Source organism: Lissotriton vulgaris, chromosome 1_1 (genome assembly GCF_964263255.1).
Source record: "Lissotriton vulgaris chromosome 1_1, aLisVul1.2, whole genome shotgun sequence".
In the NCBI taxonomy this organism is placed as follows: Eukaryota; Metazoa; Chordata; class Amphibia; order Caudata; family Salamandridae; genus Lissotriton; species Lissotriton vulgaris.
Window position 1 is genome coordinate 444,252,165 of NC_141685.1, and position 17,788 is coordinate 444,269,952.

General features: G+C 41.9%; 1 protein-coding gene across 6 annotated transcripts in view; it reads left to right on the top strand.

The window, feature by feature from the left end:
- The window catches only part of PATJ (PATJ crumbs cell polarity complex component), a 1,366,227-nt gene that overhangs the window by 263,036 nt on the left and 1,085,403 nt on the right, over positions 1–17,788 (top strand). For all 6 annotated transcript variants that reach the window (XM_086953328.1, XM_086953320.1, XM_086953345.1 and 3 more), the window contains exons 16-17: positions 1,384–1,542; positions 5,659–5,790. In XM_086953328.1, the coding sequence (XP_086809454.1) occupies positions 1,384–1,542; positions 5,659–5,790 (291 nt within the window). The remainder of the gene's footprint in view (positions 1–1,383; positions 1,543–5,658; positions 5,791–17,788) is intronic.

The following is a 17,788-nucleotide window of genomic DNA, read 5'->3' on the forward strand; positions in this document are numbered from 1 at the left end:
AAGTGGAGAGGAGGTAAACTAAAAACGAAACACTGTGTGAACAGGGGGAGCAGAAACACAGTTCAATGTGACTGGGAGTTAGAAGAGAGAATGCAGAGAGGAGGGAGTAGAACAGCAGGAAAACCCAGATGCTAGATGTATGGAGTGTGCGCAAATCCTACATTACTTGTGGAATCTACACATTTGGATTCTTCTTAGTATAGAGCAGTGGCTTGTAAACTTTTCACTTCTGTGGACTCCCACTTAATCAGTATTGGAAACTGGAGACCCCCAATGAATCATTATTGGAATCCGGGGACCCCCATTGAGTCATTACTGGAAGCCGGGTACCCTGGCCTACGCATTTTTGACAATCTGAGCTGCAAAATAATACACACAAATACAGAAGCAAGCATTCATTAAACAAATACACAAAGAATTAAATATTGTATTTAATTGACAAATTTAAAAAAAAATCAACATTTAATTTGAATGCGTAGAATGGAGTATTTCTGAATTCAATTGAGGCCACTCATCATCCATACTATATTTTATTTGATGCATTTGCACTGCTTCCCTGAATCAATCTAAGGATACTAACTTAATTTTTTGCCTCCAAATTTAAATTCTTTCACATTTACAGAATGTTTTAAAATGTTCAATTAAAATGTGTTCTTCTTTATTTATATACAGGTAATAAATATGTTAAGATTGAATTTTATAAGCAGTCACAGGCTTCGCAAACCCACTGGTATATAATGTTTAACCAAAGGATAATTCATAGTATAAGCAAGATCTGGGTATCGCAACGTTTTCTCCACAGATGAGTGACCTAGAAGTGAGACCTACTTCTTGGCATTTTAAATTTGAATAATGTTTCTCTTTCCTCTATATAAAAAGCATTAATAAAAATAGATTTTCATGTGGTAACAAAATAAGAGGCAATGTTGCCTCATAAACAGGCAACGTTCTTTGTCAGCCAGGATGCGTGAGTTCATAAGCAAAGAAAAGCTTTAATCTCATAAAAACAGAACTTAAAATATCTTTTGAGTTCCAGCACCGACGAAATGTCAAATACTTTTTTCAGATGATACTAGGTTTGGAACTGGGCATACTAATTGTCACATATTTGAAAATATTTAGAAAAAATCGAGTTTGTTTTTGTTATTCAAATATGCATATTGTCAACTAGCTTTTCTGCTACTGATATATTTTAGTTGAGGTGAGAATTAAATATTATATTCTGTTTGGGCACTTGTCATATAACATGCTTTCCACCACATCTTCAGGAGAATCATAATTCAAAATATAGATTTACTGATGGTGATTACATGCTTTGTCGTGCTAATAACATCTTGCATTGCCGAAAAATATATAATGATTGAGACACTTCTGATTGGATAGGTAAATGGCACTCTGTTGTATGGAAAATCCCGTCGTGAAGCAGTCTCCTTCCTAAAAGAGGTACCACCTCCTTTCACATTGGTGTGCTGCAGGCGGACATTTGAGGATGGCAGCGAAGCCATAGATGATCCCATCGAGAGCCAAACCACCGAGGAGAAGGTAAGGATATAAAAAGAATCATCCAGTAACTCCAGTATGCCAGTACGATGCACCAGATCATATTATTGTTTGTTGAAAGTTAGATCCCCCCCTCTAAAAAAAGAAGGGGTAGTGATTACTGGATACATAGGTTTTTCACTGGATACACCTTTGTAATTGCTGCTGCACTTGTAGACGGCCATTAAGGTAGATCTGTCTTTTTATTTACTTGAAATAATAACTGCAACAAAAAATCTAGATTTTGCCAACAATACTAAAATTAAATATGTTACTTGCCTCCGAGTAGGCGAAATTGCATTGAAAGAAATGGGCAGGGCAGCCCTTCCTTTAACTGTTTTAATTTTAATTCTCAATGCCATCTTTCTTGGGCAAACACATGTGAAGACTGGATAAGCTGAATCAAAGCTTCCTATGGGATTGGAAAAGGCTGATGATCACCTTAAGTTACTCAAACTCTTTAGTGCTGTGAGGGGAGAAGGGAATGGCCAGCCCCTTCTGCTGTTGTATGTTAACATTTTATGTCCTAGACTGGATGGAAAAACCCTGATCCTTGAAATGTTCTTCTTTCTGTTAGTAGCAACACACTTTACTTCTGGCAAACGGTCAGCATGTGTTTGGGTCCTTGATAATCCATAATCAAATGTATGCAACCACCTCAAGGCATTGATCTTTTCTATTCATAAATTACTCATTTTAATTTAGTAATAAACATCTCCCTATATCCAAGTCCCTATACATTAGTTAGAGCAACCTTTTCTTTCAAAAGTAATGCTACTTATTCCATCGTATGTCGATGTCATAGAGAGGTAATTGCCTTGAATTGAGGTATTTAAACTGAATTCACCCCTTGCAGCCAATGTAATTTGTGGCATCCAGCAAAGATGTGAACAGTCTTAAGTTGTTCACCAATTCTCGTTTTTTCAGAATTTTGTAACTCCTGCAACTTATCAGTGTTAGATTTAGATGCCTCCCCTAGTAGGGCATTTGACAACACTCATTGTAAACCCACCACTGTACTCTTTAATTCTCCAACCCTTTCTATCTACTCATGAGCACCTTTCTAGTGTCCCTTGAAAAATAGATGCTATATTGGCATCTAGAACACACAGGGATTGAGAACCTTGTCTTTATCTTATGAACACTCTTATACCCTGGAAAAGGTTGTTCTAGAAAAGGAACCTTGATGTCTGTCGGAGCACCAGTGCAAAAATCACTTTTTAACATTAAACAAGAATATTTCCTGGAATGGGACTTTTGCATCCAATCTAAGGCATTTGAGCTCTACAAATTAATTATTGTTTAAGAGTAATGGTGCGCTACTCTAATTGTGTTAAGTCTAAAGTTAATTGCAAACTTTCTATGTGTAAATATTCCACCTGCTGCAACATATTAAGATGACCCTGGATAATCATGAAAAGACACCCCTAAATATGGACTAAATATAGAAAAGAATACCCTCTCTCATACCTTACGGTTCCTTAGGCAACAAGAAGCAACTCATATGATCAGCAAGTCTTACCCTGATTGCTTCACTTCCAAAGACATTTTCCTTAAGACTTAGAAACTGTTGGACCTGATAGATAATAGGCATGCAGTCTCCCCATTTGTTGATATAAAAGGTTTAAATTGTGCACTCAACTTACAAAGGTATTAGGCCACCTTACATTCATACAGAGAACTATAAAATTAAATTCATTGATCCAGTTAGAAGGTACGGGTTTATGTTGGAACTTAGAGTTAGGCTATTACGTATCTTTTGAAGGACATAAGAGAATATTTGGTCCTTAAATAACCAGGAAAAGAGCTCCAGAGAGCAGGTGCAACATCAGGAACTCTCAAGTTTAAGCTTAGCCATGTCTGAATCTTGGTACCTCTAAGCAAGATAGTTCCTGTTTCTAAGACCCCTATCTCCGTTTGAGCTAGTGAGTAAATTGCCCAGGTAGACCTATTCAGATCAGTGGCTTTTTGTACTAGGTGGCATAACTGATATGTAACTATTGTCTCATTTGGCAACCAATGTAATGTTTTAAGGAATGGGGTGATACGATTAAACTATTTTTTTAATGAAGAGTCAGGCTGTGAAGTGTAAAACATTCAATAGAGTGGGTTAGGATTGGGGTATTCAGTTTAGAATGATATGCCAAAATCCAATTGAGAAATCACTAAAGCACCAAGTAATGTTCTTAGGAGGGTTTTGTTAGGTACTTGGGTTTTTGTCTTCAGAAAGGACTGGTGCTACTTTTGTATTTGGACTCTTTCAGATCTACCCTTCTACGGTGCCATAAAATCTTGGGTGGGTCACAGACAGGATTACTTTCTGCTGAAGAATAACTATTGCCACATGAACTATCCTTACTACTTAATGAACCCTATGCTCTAAACTAGGAAATATGTTTTAGTAGCTGAAGGGAGCACCAGCATATGTGTATGTCCTCTATTCCTATGCTTTATGTGAATGACATCCCGAAGGATATGTGCCAAAAATCTGGAATGTACAGCTTGTTAAATGAGAGTTGGTGATAATTCTGAGTTTTTGGAGAGCAGGCATAAGAGATGCAAGACTCTGGCAGAGTGTGTTTAATTCACGTATTTCCATTTACATAACCTAGGAAGAATAACATAGGATGTTTTTCTGGAGGAAGCACACACATTCTGGTGAGAGTGCAAGAACGTTTTTCTGATGGAGACATATGATGTAGAATTGTTTGGAAGTCTTCATTTATCATTAACCAGGAATATGAGTTAGGTTCTCACTGTGCTGGAGGGTTTCAAGTAGGAAGAAAGGAAGCAAGGGGCATTTGAGGCAGCTGCCTGTCAGAGGGTAGCTCTGAGGCACTGTAGGTTAAGGTGCCTACAAGAATATTGTGGACAAACAGTACAGGTTGTTTTCTATAAAGAGAATTTGGAATATAATTGAGGCATTGAAATAGTTGATTTGAAATGAAAGCCTGACTGCCCTCATTGAGGACCCTCACAGAATTGCTGGATTAGGTAGCAGTCAGATCTGTGTCAGATGTAATTAAGTCCGCATTCTCTCACTAAAACAGCTCGCTGCTTCCCAGGTCACCAGTACTCAGCGCCAGGACACCTCAGGGTAGCAGTGCGCTTTATAAGAACAAATAACATAACATAACATAACATGCAGTCATATCTTATACACTCATTTTCACAGGACTAAAGTGTAACACTTGTGAATTATCAGGTGTCACTCTAAAATACAGAATGCCTAATTGGAGTAGATGCTGCCAGTGGTGTTGTTTAACACTTCTGTTTACTAGTGGAATTACTGACTTTGGTTGAGGGGCTTACCTTGAAAATAAGTAAGCTTGGGATTTACCTGTCATATAGCTCAACACATTCAATGTTTTGTATATTTTTAAAGTTTTCATGAAATTGAAAAGCAGAGCAATATTACTGCCTTTTGAAACAAGTTCTCTATAATTGATGTTATTCTGTAAATGTCTCTATAATTGGTTATTCTGTACATTGTAGGTCAATTGGGAGAAAACATAGGATATGCAATGGTACTGGGGTACCTGTTTCTTATTTCTACTAGCTCTCACTGTATATTTTAGCTTTCGTTCTAGCGAAGTTAAAAAATGATATAGTCAAAGGCAGGTGAGAGTTTTTGCTGTCACCATATCCTATTCTATTTTACTGTACACTGCTTCATGCAATAATTTTAATGACCAGAATTCTTAGCAAACATTGAAATATATTTGTATAACTTTGCAATATGCATTTTCAGTGTGTTAGGGATTGGGCCATAACAATATCTTCAACACAGTTTACTAGATGATGTCCTTGTGAACTATTTGAGCAGCACAAGCTTGTTATAATAATAATGTTCATTAGTTGCCTTAAAGGAATGTTTGCAATCAGTTATACTCTATTGAATTATTATTTTCTTAATTTCCTAGCAACCATCTTTGCTCAGTTTTTTTAAACTAAAGTATGAGTCTTGAGATAGTCTTGCCTTGGTAAAAACCGCTAACAACATATACAGCTGACGCCTTAACCAAATGAGCAACTCACAGATCTTTGTATGTTTTCCATTTATCATATCATAGCATGTTAGGTTACCATTCAACAAAAGTCTACTATTTCAATTTCTAGGATGAATATAATGAAGAAGTTAATGCTGAAGAAGCTGAAGATGGTGAACTAGCGCTTTGGTCTTCAGATGTAAAAGTTGTGGAATTACAGAAAGACTCAAAAGGATTAGGATTTAGCATTCTAGACTACCAGGTAGGCTTAAAAATAGAAAACAACATGATTGTAAACATACTTTTTTTTAGGTATGATGTGTAATCTTTCAGTTGTAGGTTTGATCTGTTTACATTGGGATGTTCTGGTGTGAAGTTTTGAGATGCCAGAATGGTATACCATTTCAGTCAGGTTTTAATATCTAAATTAAAACACTAATTAAGACTCACATTTTTTGCCCTCATTATACTAAATTGATATATATGGGTATGCTGCACATAATACAATATATAGTCTTTCCCACAACATGAACAACAACAAAACACACATTTTACTATATTGCATAAGTACCTTTAAAGGTCTTTCTTGCCTGGTTTGAGGAAGGGAATAAACCAGTACGTACTGAAGTTGCCATATTCAACTACCTCAACAGACAAGACCCACGCAGACTTGTATGCATTGAAGTGTTTTTCCTTCAGATGTTTCTCTTTTTTTAAAAAAAAAATAGTAGTTTATTATCCTTCTATTGATGGTGGGTCTATAATATCAGTTTTTTTCCTAAACTCTTCTTCATTCTATATTTTTAAGTATTTGATATAGCATCTACAAGAAGCAGCTGCCCATTTTACAGAGAAATTTTTTATTGTAGAAAACAATCTGAAACATGAGGTTCTGTCCACAGAACACAGTTTTTGGCCAAGTGCCGCAGCTGTTAATTGAATCGGCTCCAAAGCACGCAACTTACCCACTACAACACATTCCCAATACTGAATAAATAATAAATAGTATTAATACCATCCGGTAAACAGGCATTGTCAAAGCCATTAGGTCACACCTGTGATGCCTATTGGCTTTCCCAGTGTATGTTTATTTTTTTTTATTTTTTTTGCAGATGACCTCCATGCATATATTTGAAGGTATGACGGGTATCTTGGAATGGTTTTTTTTGTTCGTTTTTTTTATAGTAGGAAAAATAATTTCAAGATTACTGCTGCCCATGCATGCTGAGCCACGGGTAGTCATCTTCAAATGTTTTTTCTTAAAGCAAAGAAAAATAATTTCAAGATTTCTGTTGCGTGTACGTGTGTGCGGCAGCCATCTTTGATTTTTCTTAAAGCAAAAGAAGAATTATTCCAATATAGCCCTCGTGCCTAAGCATTGTTCCTGTTATCATGCCGGGACGGATCTTAGACAGGCTATACATCTACTAATCACCGTTATCTTGAACCCCTGCTGAAGGAGTTTGTGGCTATCCGCCTTTTTTGCCCCTACGGGTCCTTTGGTAAACATCCCTGCGCTTAGCAGTTTACCTTGTACTGCTACGTGTGACCAGATTACGCCTGTCGCAGCCATATATTCTGCATCCATTGGATTAAAGTTTCCTGTGCCTATATTGGCATTTTACTAAATTTTAAGTTGCTGCGCGTAACGTAACTCTGTTGGTCGTAGTCACACAATTCCCTATCTACTGGATCGAAGCTTCTTGTGCCTAAATTGGCATTGAGTTATTTGAAGCCCTGACGAAGTTCCAACATGGAACGAAACGCGTTGGCTATGTGTCGATCTTGGTAAAAAATTACTGAAATAAAGAAAACTTTTTTCTATGGACTCAACGCCCCCGTGTTTGATTACAACGAGTGTGCCTTCCATTTTTCTATGAACATTTTGACCAAAGTTGCACCTTGGGATGACAGGCGTGAGAAGTGTGTCGCACCAATTTTGAAAATGTATCCTGGTACTGGTGTTTTGGTTGTGCTAGACCCTGGTCGGTCGTTCTGTCTGGTAGCTTTTAATATGCATTTGAGGTGGACATGTTTGAATTATTTTTCTTAAAGAAAACGAAAAATATAATTCCAACATAGCCGCCGTGTGTGCAGGTTAATGTATGGCTTTCCATCTTGGACTTTTTGTTTTTGTTTTGTTGCTTACAGAAAAATCATTGCAATATAGCCTCCCCATATGCATACCAATGTTTGGGTAGCCATTTCGGTATGGTTTAAAATCTATTTAAAGATGGTTTCCCTCCGAAACACTGGAAGGGGAGAGCATGGAGGCTGAGATAAACAAGTTGGAGCTGATGGATTAATCATTAATAAAGTGGGGGTGCATGAGGAGGTGGAGAGAGAGAACTTGCATTCTGTATAGAAGCCAAAGCGACATTTGTACTACCCATCACAACATAGAACCTGGATACCAAAACCCACGTATAGGCACATGCAAAATGTTAGTAAGTGAAATACTTGATAATTGTGCAGAGTTGGGTTGGAATACAGTTCACTGACACAGGTCTGGGGTAAATAACTAAACGTTCGCTTCTCTGTATACGCAAGGAAGTGCTAGCATACTGAAGCACAGACAAACATGCATCCATTATGTCTTAGTCCGTAGCAATTGTATACAACATCAATTAATTGTGATTCATTTAACCATGGAAGTATGCATGTGAGCCTCTTTGGGTACAGTGTTGATTGCATTTCATTTGAGGGCTACTTTGTTCTTGAATACAGCCATACACAAAATGTGTATTAATCATCACCATTATTTTCTGATTGTTTTTGAATTGCAAGTCTCTCTCCAAAATGCAAAGCAACTTTTGTGCTGGATTCATAGCAACGTTTCTTCACAACAAAACACATTTCTAGGTTTCTACCATATTTAAAACAATTACATCTAGGTCGGGTGTATATAGGAACTATGTTCAAATCAGTGGCACTCGCACAAGTCTTAAGTAAATAGGTCAAATGAATGTGTGTGCAAGCATCTTTCCTTGCTGGCAGTGTTAATTGTTTGATTATGAAAGCTATATTCCATCGGAATTTGGCAGTACATAAGTGTTAGAAAACGTTTCTCCTTTATTGATGATTTGCCCATGTAGACTACAGTATGAGTTCACTATTTTATATAATTCTATTTACTTAATCGAGCACAATATGTTTCAAAGAAATACAGTAAAAGCCCATTTTTTTCTGCCGCCAGTCTTGTTAATTCTTTGGTATCTAAATGTTGGCAATCAATGCGAACCAAATATACCTAATTATCTATGAAAATCCGTCCAAAGTGCTAATCTAGACTAAAGGCAAAAATGCTGACAAGAAGATTACAACTTCAAAACAGTAATCATTTACATATGATCAAAAGACATCCCTGGTGAGAGAAGTAAGTTATCTTTTGAAGACATTCAGTCGTTCTTAAAGTACACCAAGTTGTATAGAACAAAGAAACCTAGCTTTCAGGGTATTACAGTGTTGGATGTATTTAAAAACAGTTCCTCTTATAAAAAAGAATGTCATCTATGTAGGTATGAATTTAGCAAATCTCAAAGTTCCTCATTCAAGTACAGTTTTCGGAAGGCCTTGTGAAGGGATAGAGGCAAGTTTTCCCTTGTTCCACACAAGTAGTTCTAAACAGTGGGAGCTGTAGCTCTTTGTGCAAAAAGGACAGTAGATTTGCCGCCTCACCCTAGTCCAAGGTTTTAGCTGTGGACTTAGTCTCAGAATCCTCCAGCAGAGCAAAACTAGATACCAGAACCAGATCTCAACATAACAAAAAACTCTGAACTGGGCGGACATGGTTTTCTTGCCCACCTTGTGTGCACCCTCTCTGGGCAACCCTCCACACCCTGCCCTGTTATTCCAAAGATGGAAAACGTGACTATGTCCTAACTTTTTTGAAATGCTAGAAAAGTTCCTTATCTCCAGTGTTAGTGCCCCTGCTCCTTAGGGCAGGCTGCTAGGCACCAGCTCCTTCTCTAGCCAGGTCTCCTGCAGGGTCCAGTCCTTTGTAGTTAGAAGGTATGTCTTGTAATGAGGAGTCATCCTGCTTTTTATTTCCTTGAATCAGGCAGACAGAGGCCAAGGACTTGATTTTTGGGGACCAGTTCCAGTCCCTGGATGCCAGAAGGATTCAGGGGGCCTTGTGTGAATCTGCCTCCTTCAGCTTGAGTAAGGAGTCTTCTTCCAGTGGGGCTTTCCTCTTCAGATAAAGCCTTCCCAGATCATGGAATGTTCTGTGGAGATGGTGAATACGTGCTAGATTTAACCTCTGAGCTAGCCAGTGCTGGAGAAATTGTACCACCCAATCCTAACAATTTTCTCAAAGTCTTGCCCCCTCTGTGTGCAGCTCTTACTATTTCCCTCATAACAATATTACTGAGGAACCCTATTTTCTAGACGGCAGAAACCAGCTGCCATTAGGAAGGCCTGTCTTTAGCTCATTAGCCTCTCCCCTATTTAGATGAGATCTCCTCCCATTTGACAGTATCAAAACTAGTTCTCTCCCCTACTGTAATGGGAGGGTTCTGGAAATAAATAAGAGATGCTGTCCAAGTCAAAAGAGAGATTGCTAAAGCTGCCCTTTATTTTGCCAACTGTTCCTGCCCACTTCCAGGTACCTAATCCCTGCCAGATGTTTAACTTTTTGCTGTTACTGGGTTATTGTCATTTGAACCAATTTGTTAAATCTCCAAGCCAAAGGATGTGTATTGTAGCTCTGGGGGCGTGATGAGTGGCATAGCTTGTTTTAAGCTAGTTCTAACTTAGGTAGCCTTTAGTAAATTTTTTGAAAGTTACTTTACCACCTAAGCTATCAGAAATCGGATTTCAATACTAAGCCAGACTTTAAAAATTAAATATGGCATAACTTGAATGCACTTTTTCCTAACATTTCTCCAAGCGTAGATAGAAAACAAGAATTCTAATCCTATTTTGGCCTTGTCAAGAAAAATCTAGCAAGGCCTACACAATGAATAGCTTTTAGGTGTTATAAAACTGTAAGAGCACACTAACCTCTCTATATAGTGTGCAATTTTTAGGTCGAGTCTGGCGTAAGCAGCGCGAAGCGCTGCTGTCGCCAGCGAGGCTTATTGTTGTCTTCTTGCCTCAAAAGTGGGACAGGAGATGGGCACGAGTTTTTCGCAGTTTGAGCAGGTGTACGCTCACGTACACCCATGCGCTGTGCTCAGCTCCTGTCCCACGTCTGAGGCAAATCAGCCTCCTTGTAATAGAGAGCGCGCTCGCACACACACACCCCACCCCACTGCCCCCTTCCTCCAGCAATCGCGAGCGCGCACACATACACACGCACACGCACACAAACAATCGCACACACTCACCCACCCCCACCCCGTGCTTTTGCGGCGTTTCACACCCCCACACAAAAACAAACACACACACCCACCCCCCCGCCACCCCGAGCTTTCGCAGCGTTTCACACACACCACACAAGCACACACACACACCCCCACCCCCTTTCACGCTCTCCGCCTCGCTCTCACCTGTTGTAATCCTGCCAGTGGGCGGCAGAAGGCCGGGGGCAGCAGAAGAGCCCGGTCCCGGTGACCGGGGTGGAACATACCTGGAACGGCCTGGACACCACTGGTGCGCGTGCTCGGTGAGCCTTGAGCAGCATGCAGCGTGCTGAGCAAGTGGGAGGACGAAAGTGAAAGCAAAGCAGCAGATTAAACGTAACAGACGATTCGCTCACGTGCCTACTAAAATACGCTTCTTGTTTCCCTCTGCATTCTGGAAGTTGTAGCAAAGAAAAATGTGGACTGGGGCATCTAATTACGCGTGAACCTGGGTAATCGGGCAGCTTTGTGCATAGGGCAAGAAATGTGCATGAATAAATTGATACACTCATTGAAATATAAGCGCGTGTGCAAACATTACAACATTTTTACTTACAGTCCTATTTACTTTAGCAAGTTGCCTACTTACATGATCTTAGTGCAGGCAGATGGAACCATTTACTCCGAAAGAGAGCCTTTTGGTGGCCAAACCTCACCCGGGATTCAAACCCTGGTCTCTGCGTTCCAAATTCAGTAAGACTAGCTACTGGCCCACGTCACCTCACTTGTGCAGGACTCGTGAAATACTCTGTGCGAGCAAACGTGTTTAAGTAACGTAGTTCAAGGAGTAGTGAGTGCAAGTCATTGCACACACTTGTGTGTTCCTTAGCCGCAGGTCCCCATCCTACAAACTCCTGCAACATCCTGGGCATATGCGCAGCTTTGCACAGCACGAACCTTGCCTGAAAGACCATCTGAAGGCTTGGCACACCCCAGGGCCCAGGTAACTCCACAATGAACAAAGCATTTGCAATGCAATAGGTCTCGCATTTACGAGAGTTTAAGCTATTGGCATTGTAAATGACAATGCCTTCCATTTATGTTTTAAAAACCAACACGTAATTAAAAGGCATTGCCATTTACAATGCCAATAGCTCAAACTCTCACATCTGCAAGACCTATTGCATTGCAAATGCTTGTTTTAATATTAGTACCCTGCCTGTGGGCTTACATGCAACACTTCAGAGTGACTTATAGATATATAAAGATAGGCTTTCTCAACATTGGAAAGGAAATGTCACTGTAGTGCATTTCAACTGCAGGCCATCCAGAGCACAATGGTGTTAGTTGCAGACATATATGTTTGTCATGCATGTGCGTGATTTAAATTACATACTGCATTGCATGTATAACATTTAACTTCCTTGTCATAAGTGCATTTTCTGGGTCATTGCAATGATCTTACAGGACAGTTAAATAGACTGATGAGGTGAAACCCATTTGGGGGCACAATGCACGCACAGTTGCACAAAGCAGAGAATCCTAAAGCAAGCAAAAACAGGGCCCAGGAAATGTGAATAATCGGGTATAGCAGTGCAGAAAAGACAGATTTGCTACATGGATGCAATGGGTCTGTTGCATATTGTCTGTTGATGATACCTACAAAGGTGAAACAAAAATTAGGCCCGCTCCATTTAACTGCTGCTAGGACTTTAACTGTGAATAGCCTCCTGGACTATTTGGCATTCCCGTACACAAGACGATACAAGCCAATTAAAAAAACACCTTTTATAGGTTAATTAACATGCACTTAGTCCTGGTCTGCATCACAGTCATTACACCAGCATGAAATCCAGCAACAAAAGGGCAAAAACTGGGGGGAGAGTCTGTAAAAAGGGTATCACCTCACAATACTCACCTCTTTTTCACACTTGTGTGCACCAGGTACAGTGTGAGACTTAATGTGACTTACCACGTGTAGTATCTTTTCTTTTAAGCTGTGTGCCATACTTGTGGCATTGCATTGGGTTTTATGAATTCTCTTTAGCTGTTAGTCCGGAAAGCTAGTTGGAGATAAGTGGTGTAGATTGAGTGTTTGTCATTGACCACAGGGCCCCACAGCTGATCTTGGAAATTAGAAACTATGCAGAGAGATTCTACTGTCTTACTGGTTAAATAGCTTCTCTGTACATGTTATCATGTATTGCATCGGAGGGAGCAGTGTCCGATTAAAAGGAAGAAAGTCTGATGGCCTCATTCTGTGCCTGCATGCCTTGCTTTCCTCCCTGATAACCTATTTTGCTAACTCCCACATGGTCCAGGAGTTTGCAAGTTGTTGAACAAAATGTGCAATAGAGTGCTTATTTAGAAGAGCATTAAAGATGGCTGTCCATTTCATGTATTTCATGCATGAACCTCACTCTAAATCTTCAGGGTAATCTACCACCAAAATGCTACAGCTAAAGTCACTGTAAAGGGATAGCACTCATACATTAATTACTTACTATTTACCTTATAAACAATGTAGACTACTAGTTCATTAACAACAAGCAGTTTGCAAGTGAGTGAGATGGTATGAAACTATTTCAGTAATGATCGTCTGCACGGGACAAGGCCTAATTCAAGGTTTGAGTACTTTTTGCTAATGAATATCTAAACTTGAATGTGTTGTGATGCTGTGCTTTTAACAGTAAATTAGCTGATACAGATAAGACAATCTTGAAAAGTAAGGTCACTGAGTTTTGCTATCATAAATTCATCCAAAGGTAGCCAGGAAGACTATGCCTTACATGGGAAATGTAATGCTATGTTCTAGCTCATGCTTCTGTGTGTACTGCAATGTGTAGGCTTCAGTGGGAGAAGAACGATGTTAAACCAGAGTTTGTCTAGGATGTAGCTTAATATTTTTCAGTTCTGTTAGGGCAATTTCAAATGTAAGATCTCGGTGAATAATCCCTAGAATCTCACTGAAAGTGTTAAAGATGGTGGTACATGTGCTGAAGAAGTGGGATTGAACACAAATAGAGGGCTGGCCTGTCAGTGAGTTGAGCATGTGATGAGGACTCAATAGGAAGTCCTTAGTATTGATTCCATTTAAACTAAGGAAAACAAAAAAGTGGTGTGCGGAAAGCGTCAATTAATCTCAACCACTTGTAATAATTGGGGCTGCATCTAGGTTTGTTGTTTTGTTTGCCCACCATGCCATCTGTGTGTAGAACTGCCTTGGTCTTGCTCGGTCTGTCGAAAAAGTTCTCCTCTGAATTATTATCACTCAAGCAGCCTCAAACTGTTTTTGACCTTCAAAAAAGACTCCAACGCATCCAGAACGCCTCCGCCCGACTCATCCTCGACGTCCCCCGACACAGCCACATCACCGGACACCTGAGAGACCTGCACTGGCTCCCCGTCAGCAAGAGAATCACGTTCAGACTCCTCACCCACGCACACAAGGCTCTCCACGACCTGGGCCCCAAGTACCTCAACGACCGCATGACCTTCTACACGCCCACCCGCCAGCTACGATCGACCGGCCACGCACTCGCCGCCGTACCACGCATCCGCAGAGCCACCGCCGGAGGAAGATCCTTCTCCTACGTGGCAGCCAAGACGTGGAACTCCCTCCCCACCCACCTCCGGCGAACCCAAGACCATCTCGCCTTCAGGAAGCAGCTCAAGACCTGGCTGTTCGAGCAGTAACTTTCCCCTCCCCCAGCGCCTTGAGACCCTCCCGGGTGAGTAGTGCGCTATACAAATGACGTGATTGATTGATTGATTGATTGATTGGCTGGGCAATGAGGTATAGCTTGAGTTCAGTAGCATGGTGAGCACAAGTTCAACATCTGGGTAAACCTGTCACACTAAGGGCATCGCATTGAGGAAAACCTCAAACTGAAAGGTGGAGTGCTTGAATTAATCTCATCCACTGGTAGTAACTCCGGGCCATTTTAATTAAATGCACTATTTATCTTTCCCTACCCAAGCCCTTTGTATGTGAGCTATAATGAAGGTCTTCAAGTGTGGTTTAGAGGGAGCAATATAATGTTTTAAGAGGTGTGATGCATGGACCGCTTCACAATTACTTGTACTTAACTGTTAGCTTATGTGGAACAATTTAATCTGTTACTGTTTACTCAGGAAGTATGTCACCCAGGTGAAACTGTGTCACAAATTGCCAAAGCCTTGCAACTAGCATGTGGCCAAAGACTGTATCTGACAATCTTGCTTAGCCTCCTAAAGCATGGTGGTAGGCATACAGCTTCCCATTTTTTCTAGCCCTTAGTCTCTTCATTGTATATATTCATGTAGGCATCAGATGCCACATAAGGGGGCAGGGTGGGCACACACTGACCCACAGAACTATTGTGCAGACTGTAGGTCATGCACTGTGGGGATTGGCTGCCTGCCTGGGACAGGGCCAATACAGTGCTGTGCACTGCTGATGACAGTGCACAATTGTCTGTGTCACCTATGGGGAGTTGTGTGCACAGTTTGGCCAGATGCAGAGTGCCTGCAGGGAGTTGGGTGCAGGGCGTGGCCGAAGGCCAGACCCTGTGGCCAACCCTGGTAGTGTGATATCAGCACTCAGTACCCAGGACATCCCCAGTAAGGTACTGTGTGCCAAAAAAGATTTTTAAATTCATGACAACTGTCTGGTTAAAGACCAGATCCTGCGGCTAACCACCATTGTGCATGACAGTGGGGGTCGGCTTCCTACAGCCATGCACAGCAGGGGTTGAGAGTCGGCCGAGGTTGTTCACAGGCCCTTGCCAGAGGTGAAGCCAGGCCATGCAGCCAAACACTTGTTTCCCACAACTGAAGGGCTTGCACAGTGGGGGGCGGGAAGGGATGGTGGTGCATGCACTTGGGTGACTGTGCGGAATTGGGCGCAGTGTCTGTTAGTAGCCAAAGGATGTGTGGGCATATGCTCAATTTTGACGATAAAATAAACACAGAAATTCACTGAAAAAAGCAAATGTTAAAGTGACAATATAGCTGGTATGGTAATAAGACCTTAGCTTGTATACATTTTTTTTTTAAATCCCTGAAATTGACTTTAAAAAAAAACAATGCTTACAGAAACGTTGTAGTTAAATGTTGAAATGAAATATGAAGTAATGTTTAAAAAACCACTCAAAATTGCAAGTTATACTTAAGTGAACTAACTTGTAATTTTTGCCCCGTCATGCAGTGCTTATGATCTCACATATTACATCTCTAGTGAAAAGTTAAATGGCATCATTGATGAAATCACTGATGACATCGTCCAGTCATGGTGACAGCGTCCAACAGGGTCTGTGGGCTTTAAATTAATTCAACACAATACACCTGTGTCGAATTTTCTAAGCACCATCACCAATGTAGTGCTTACGTACATAATCTTTGACCACTTGCTTGAAAAACAGCATATCTGATAGTTACTACTAGCTGCAGATTCCTTAACTTAGAATTATCCCCAGGTGTGAGACTGGATCCGGAAAATCTTTTGCCACACCATTTCCGCACGCTGGGGGACGGCACTACGTGACTCTGCCCTGACGTTGTCTGCGTACGTGACATCAGAGAGGTCACATAAGTCCCACCCCGGCGCGCTGACATCAGTTTCCATTTTTTCAGCGTGCAAAGAGGATCTGGATCGAGTTCCCTTGACCTGTTTTCAGGCCTTCTTTTAACGCCTCTGCATTGGGAACAGTGTGCACAGGCCTTCGGGTTTCAAGACGTGTACTTCTTGAACGCGTCAGATGTCGGCGACAGACCCTCACGTTATTTGTATGTGATTTTTAGGCAAGCACCATGATTCTACGGACTGTGACGCTTGTCAGCATCTCAAGCCGAAGTCCCGGCAGGAGCGCCGGATGAAATTGCTTTCGGCCCTGTAACGGGGAGGACCCGGACCCACCAGGCTTACCTGTTTTACCTCTTTTCAACCAGAACACAAGGACCTGGAGAACCACGGATGTCCTCGGAGACAAGGAGCCCGATGAGAGCGCGGAACCCTGTTTCTTTAATTGGGCGGAGCTGGACTCGGACTACGTCACAGGGCCCGCCCCCATCCCCCAGGTAAAGGCAGTCCCAGAGAGCACACAGGTGTGTGTTACACCCGGAGGCGACGGAGGTGAGAGCGACGGAGAAGAGGACGAGTGCGGAGTGGAGAGGAGAGCGGCGAAGAAGACGGAGGAGAGGCGGGAGCAGAGGAGCAGAGACGAGGAAAGAGCGGAGCGGAGTCAGGAGGCGGAGTGGAGACCGGAGCAGGAGAGTGACCATCGGAGGAAGGAGGCGGAGTGGAGACCAGAGCAGGAGAGTGACCATCGGAGGAAGGAGGCGGAGTGGAGACCGGAGCAGGAGAGTGACCATCGGAGGAAGGAGGCGGAGGACGGAGAAGAGGACGGAGAGCGGAGAAGCATATTCGGCAGACCCAGGAGAGACGAGCCCAACAAGCCAGGAGGCCAACTGGAAGGCGCATCGCCCTGCCACACTTCGAGGGAAGTGTGGCTACCAGAGGTACGATCAAGGTTCTCAAGTTGGGCGGGATTTAAGTGGTCTAAACCCCCGTAAAGGCACCTTACGCCTCCCGTGCACTACCCTCCCTTCACACCCCTAGCACTACAGACCCTAGTGGTGTTCTCTATGCACGTGTGATTCCTCACTCCCTTCCCTGTGCCTTGTGGCAGTTCATCATTCTAAAACAGTGCTGTCTTTGCTTTCTTTCGGAGCGGCTTAACTACGTGACATCGTGGAGGACGAGAGCCGAACCACAAGTCCCAGAAGACACCGGGACGACCGCCGGACCGCCATCGAGAAGCGCCAACACAGACAGACGGCGGAGTCCGAAAGCCCCCTGCCCTACTACCGCAAAACGATACATAGAAAAAGGACTTTCAAACTAATAAAAACTGCCCTCCCTAAAGTTCCTGTGTCAGTAAGTCTTTTCGAAGGGAACCTAACTGAGCCTACACCGACCCCAGTGAGCGGGGTCGG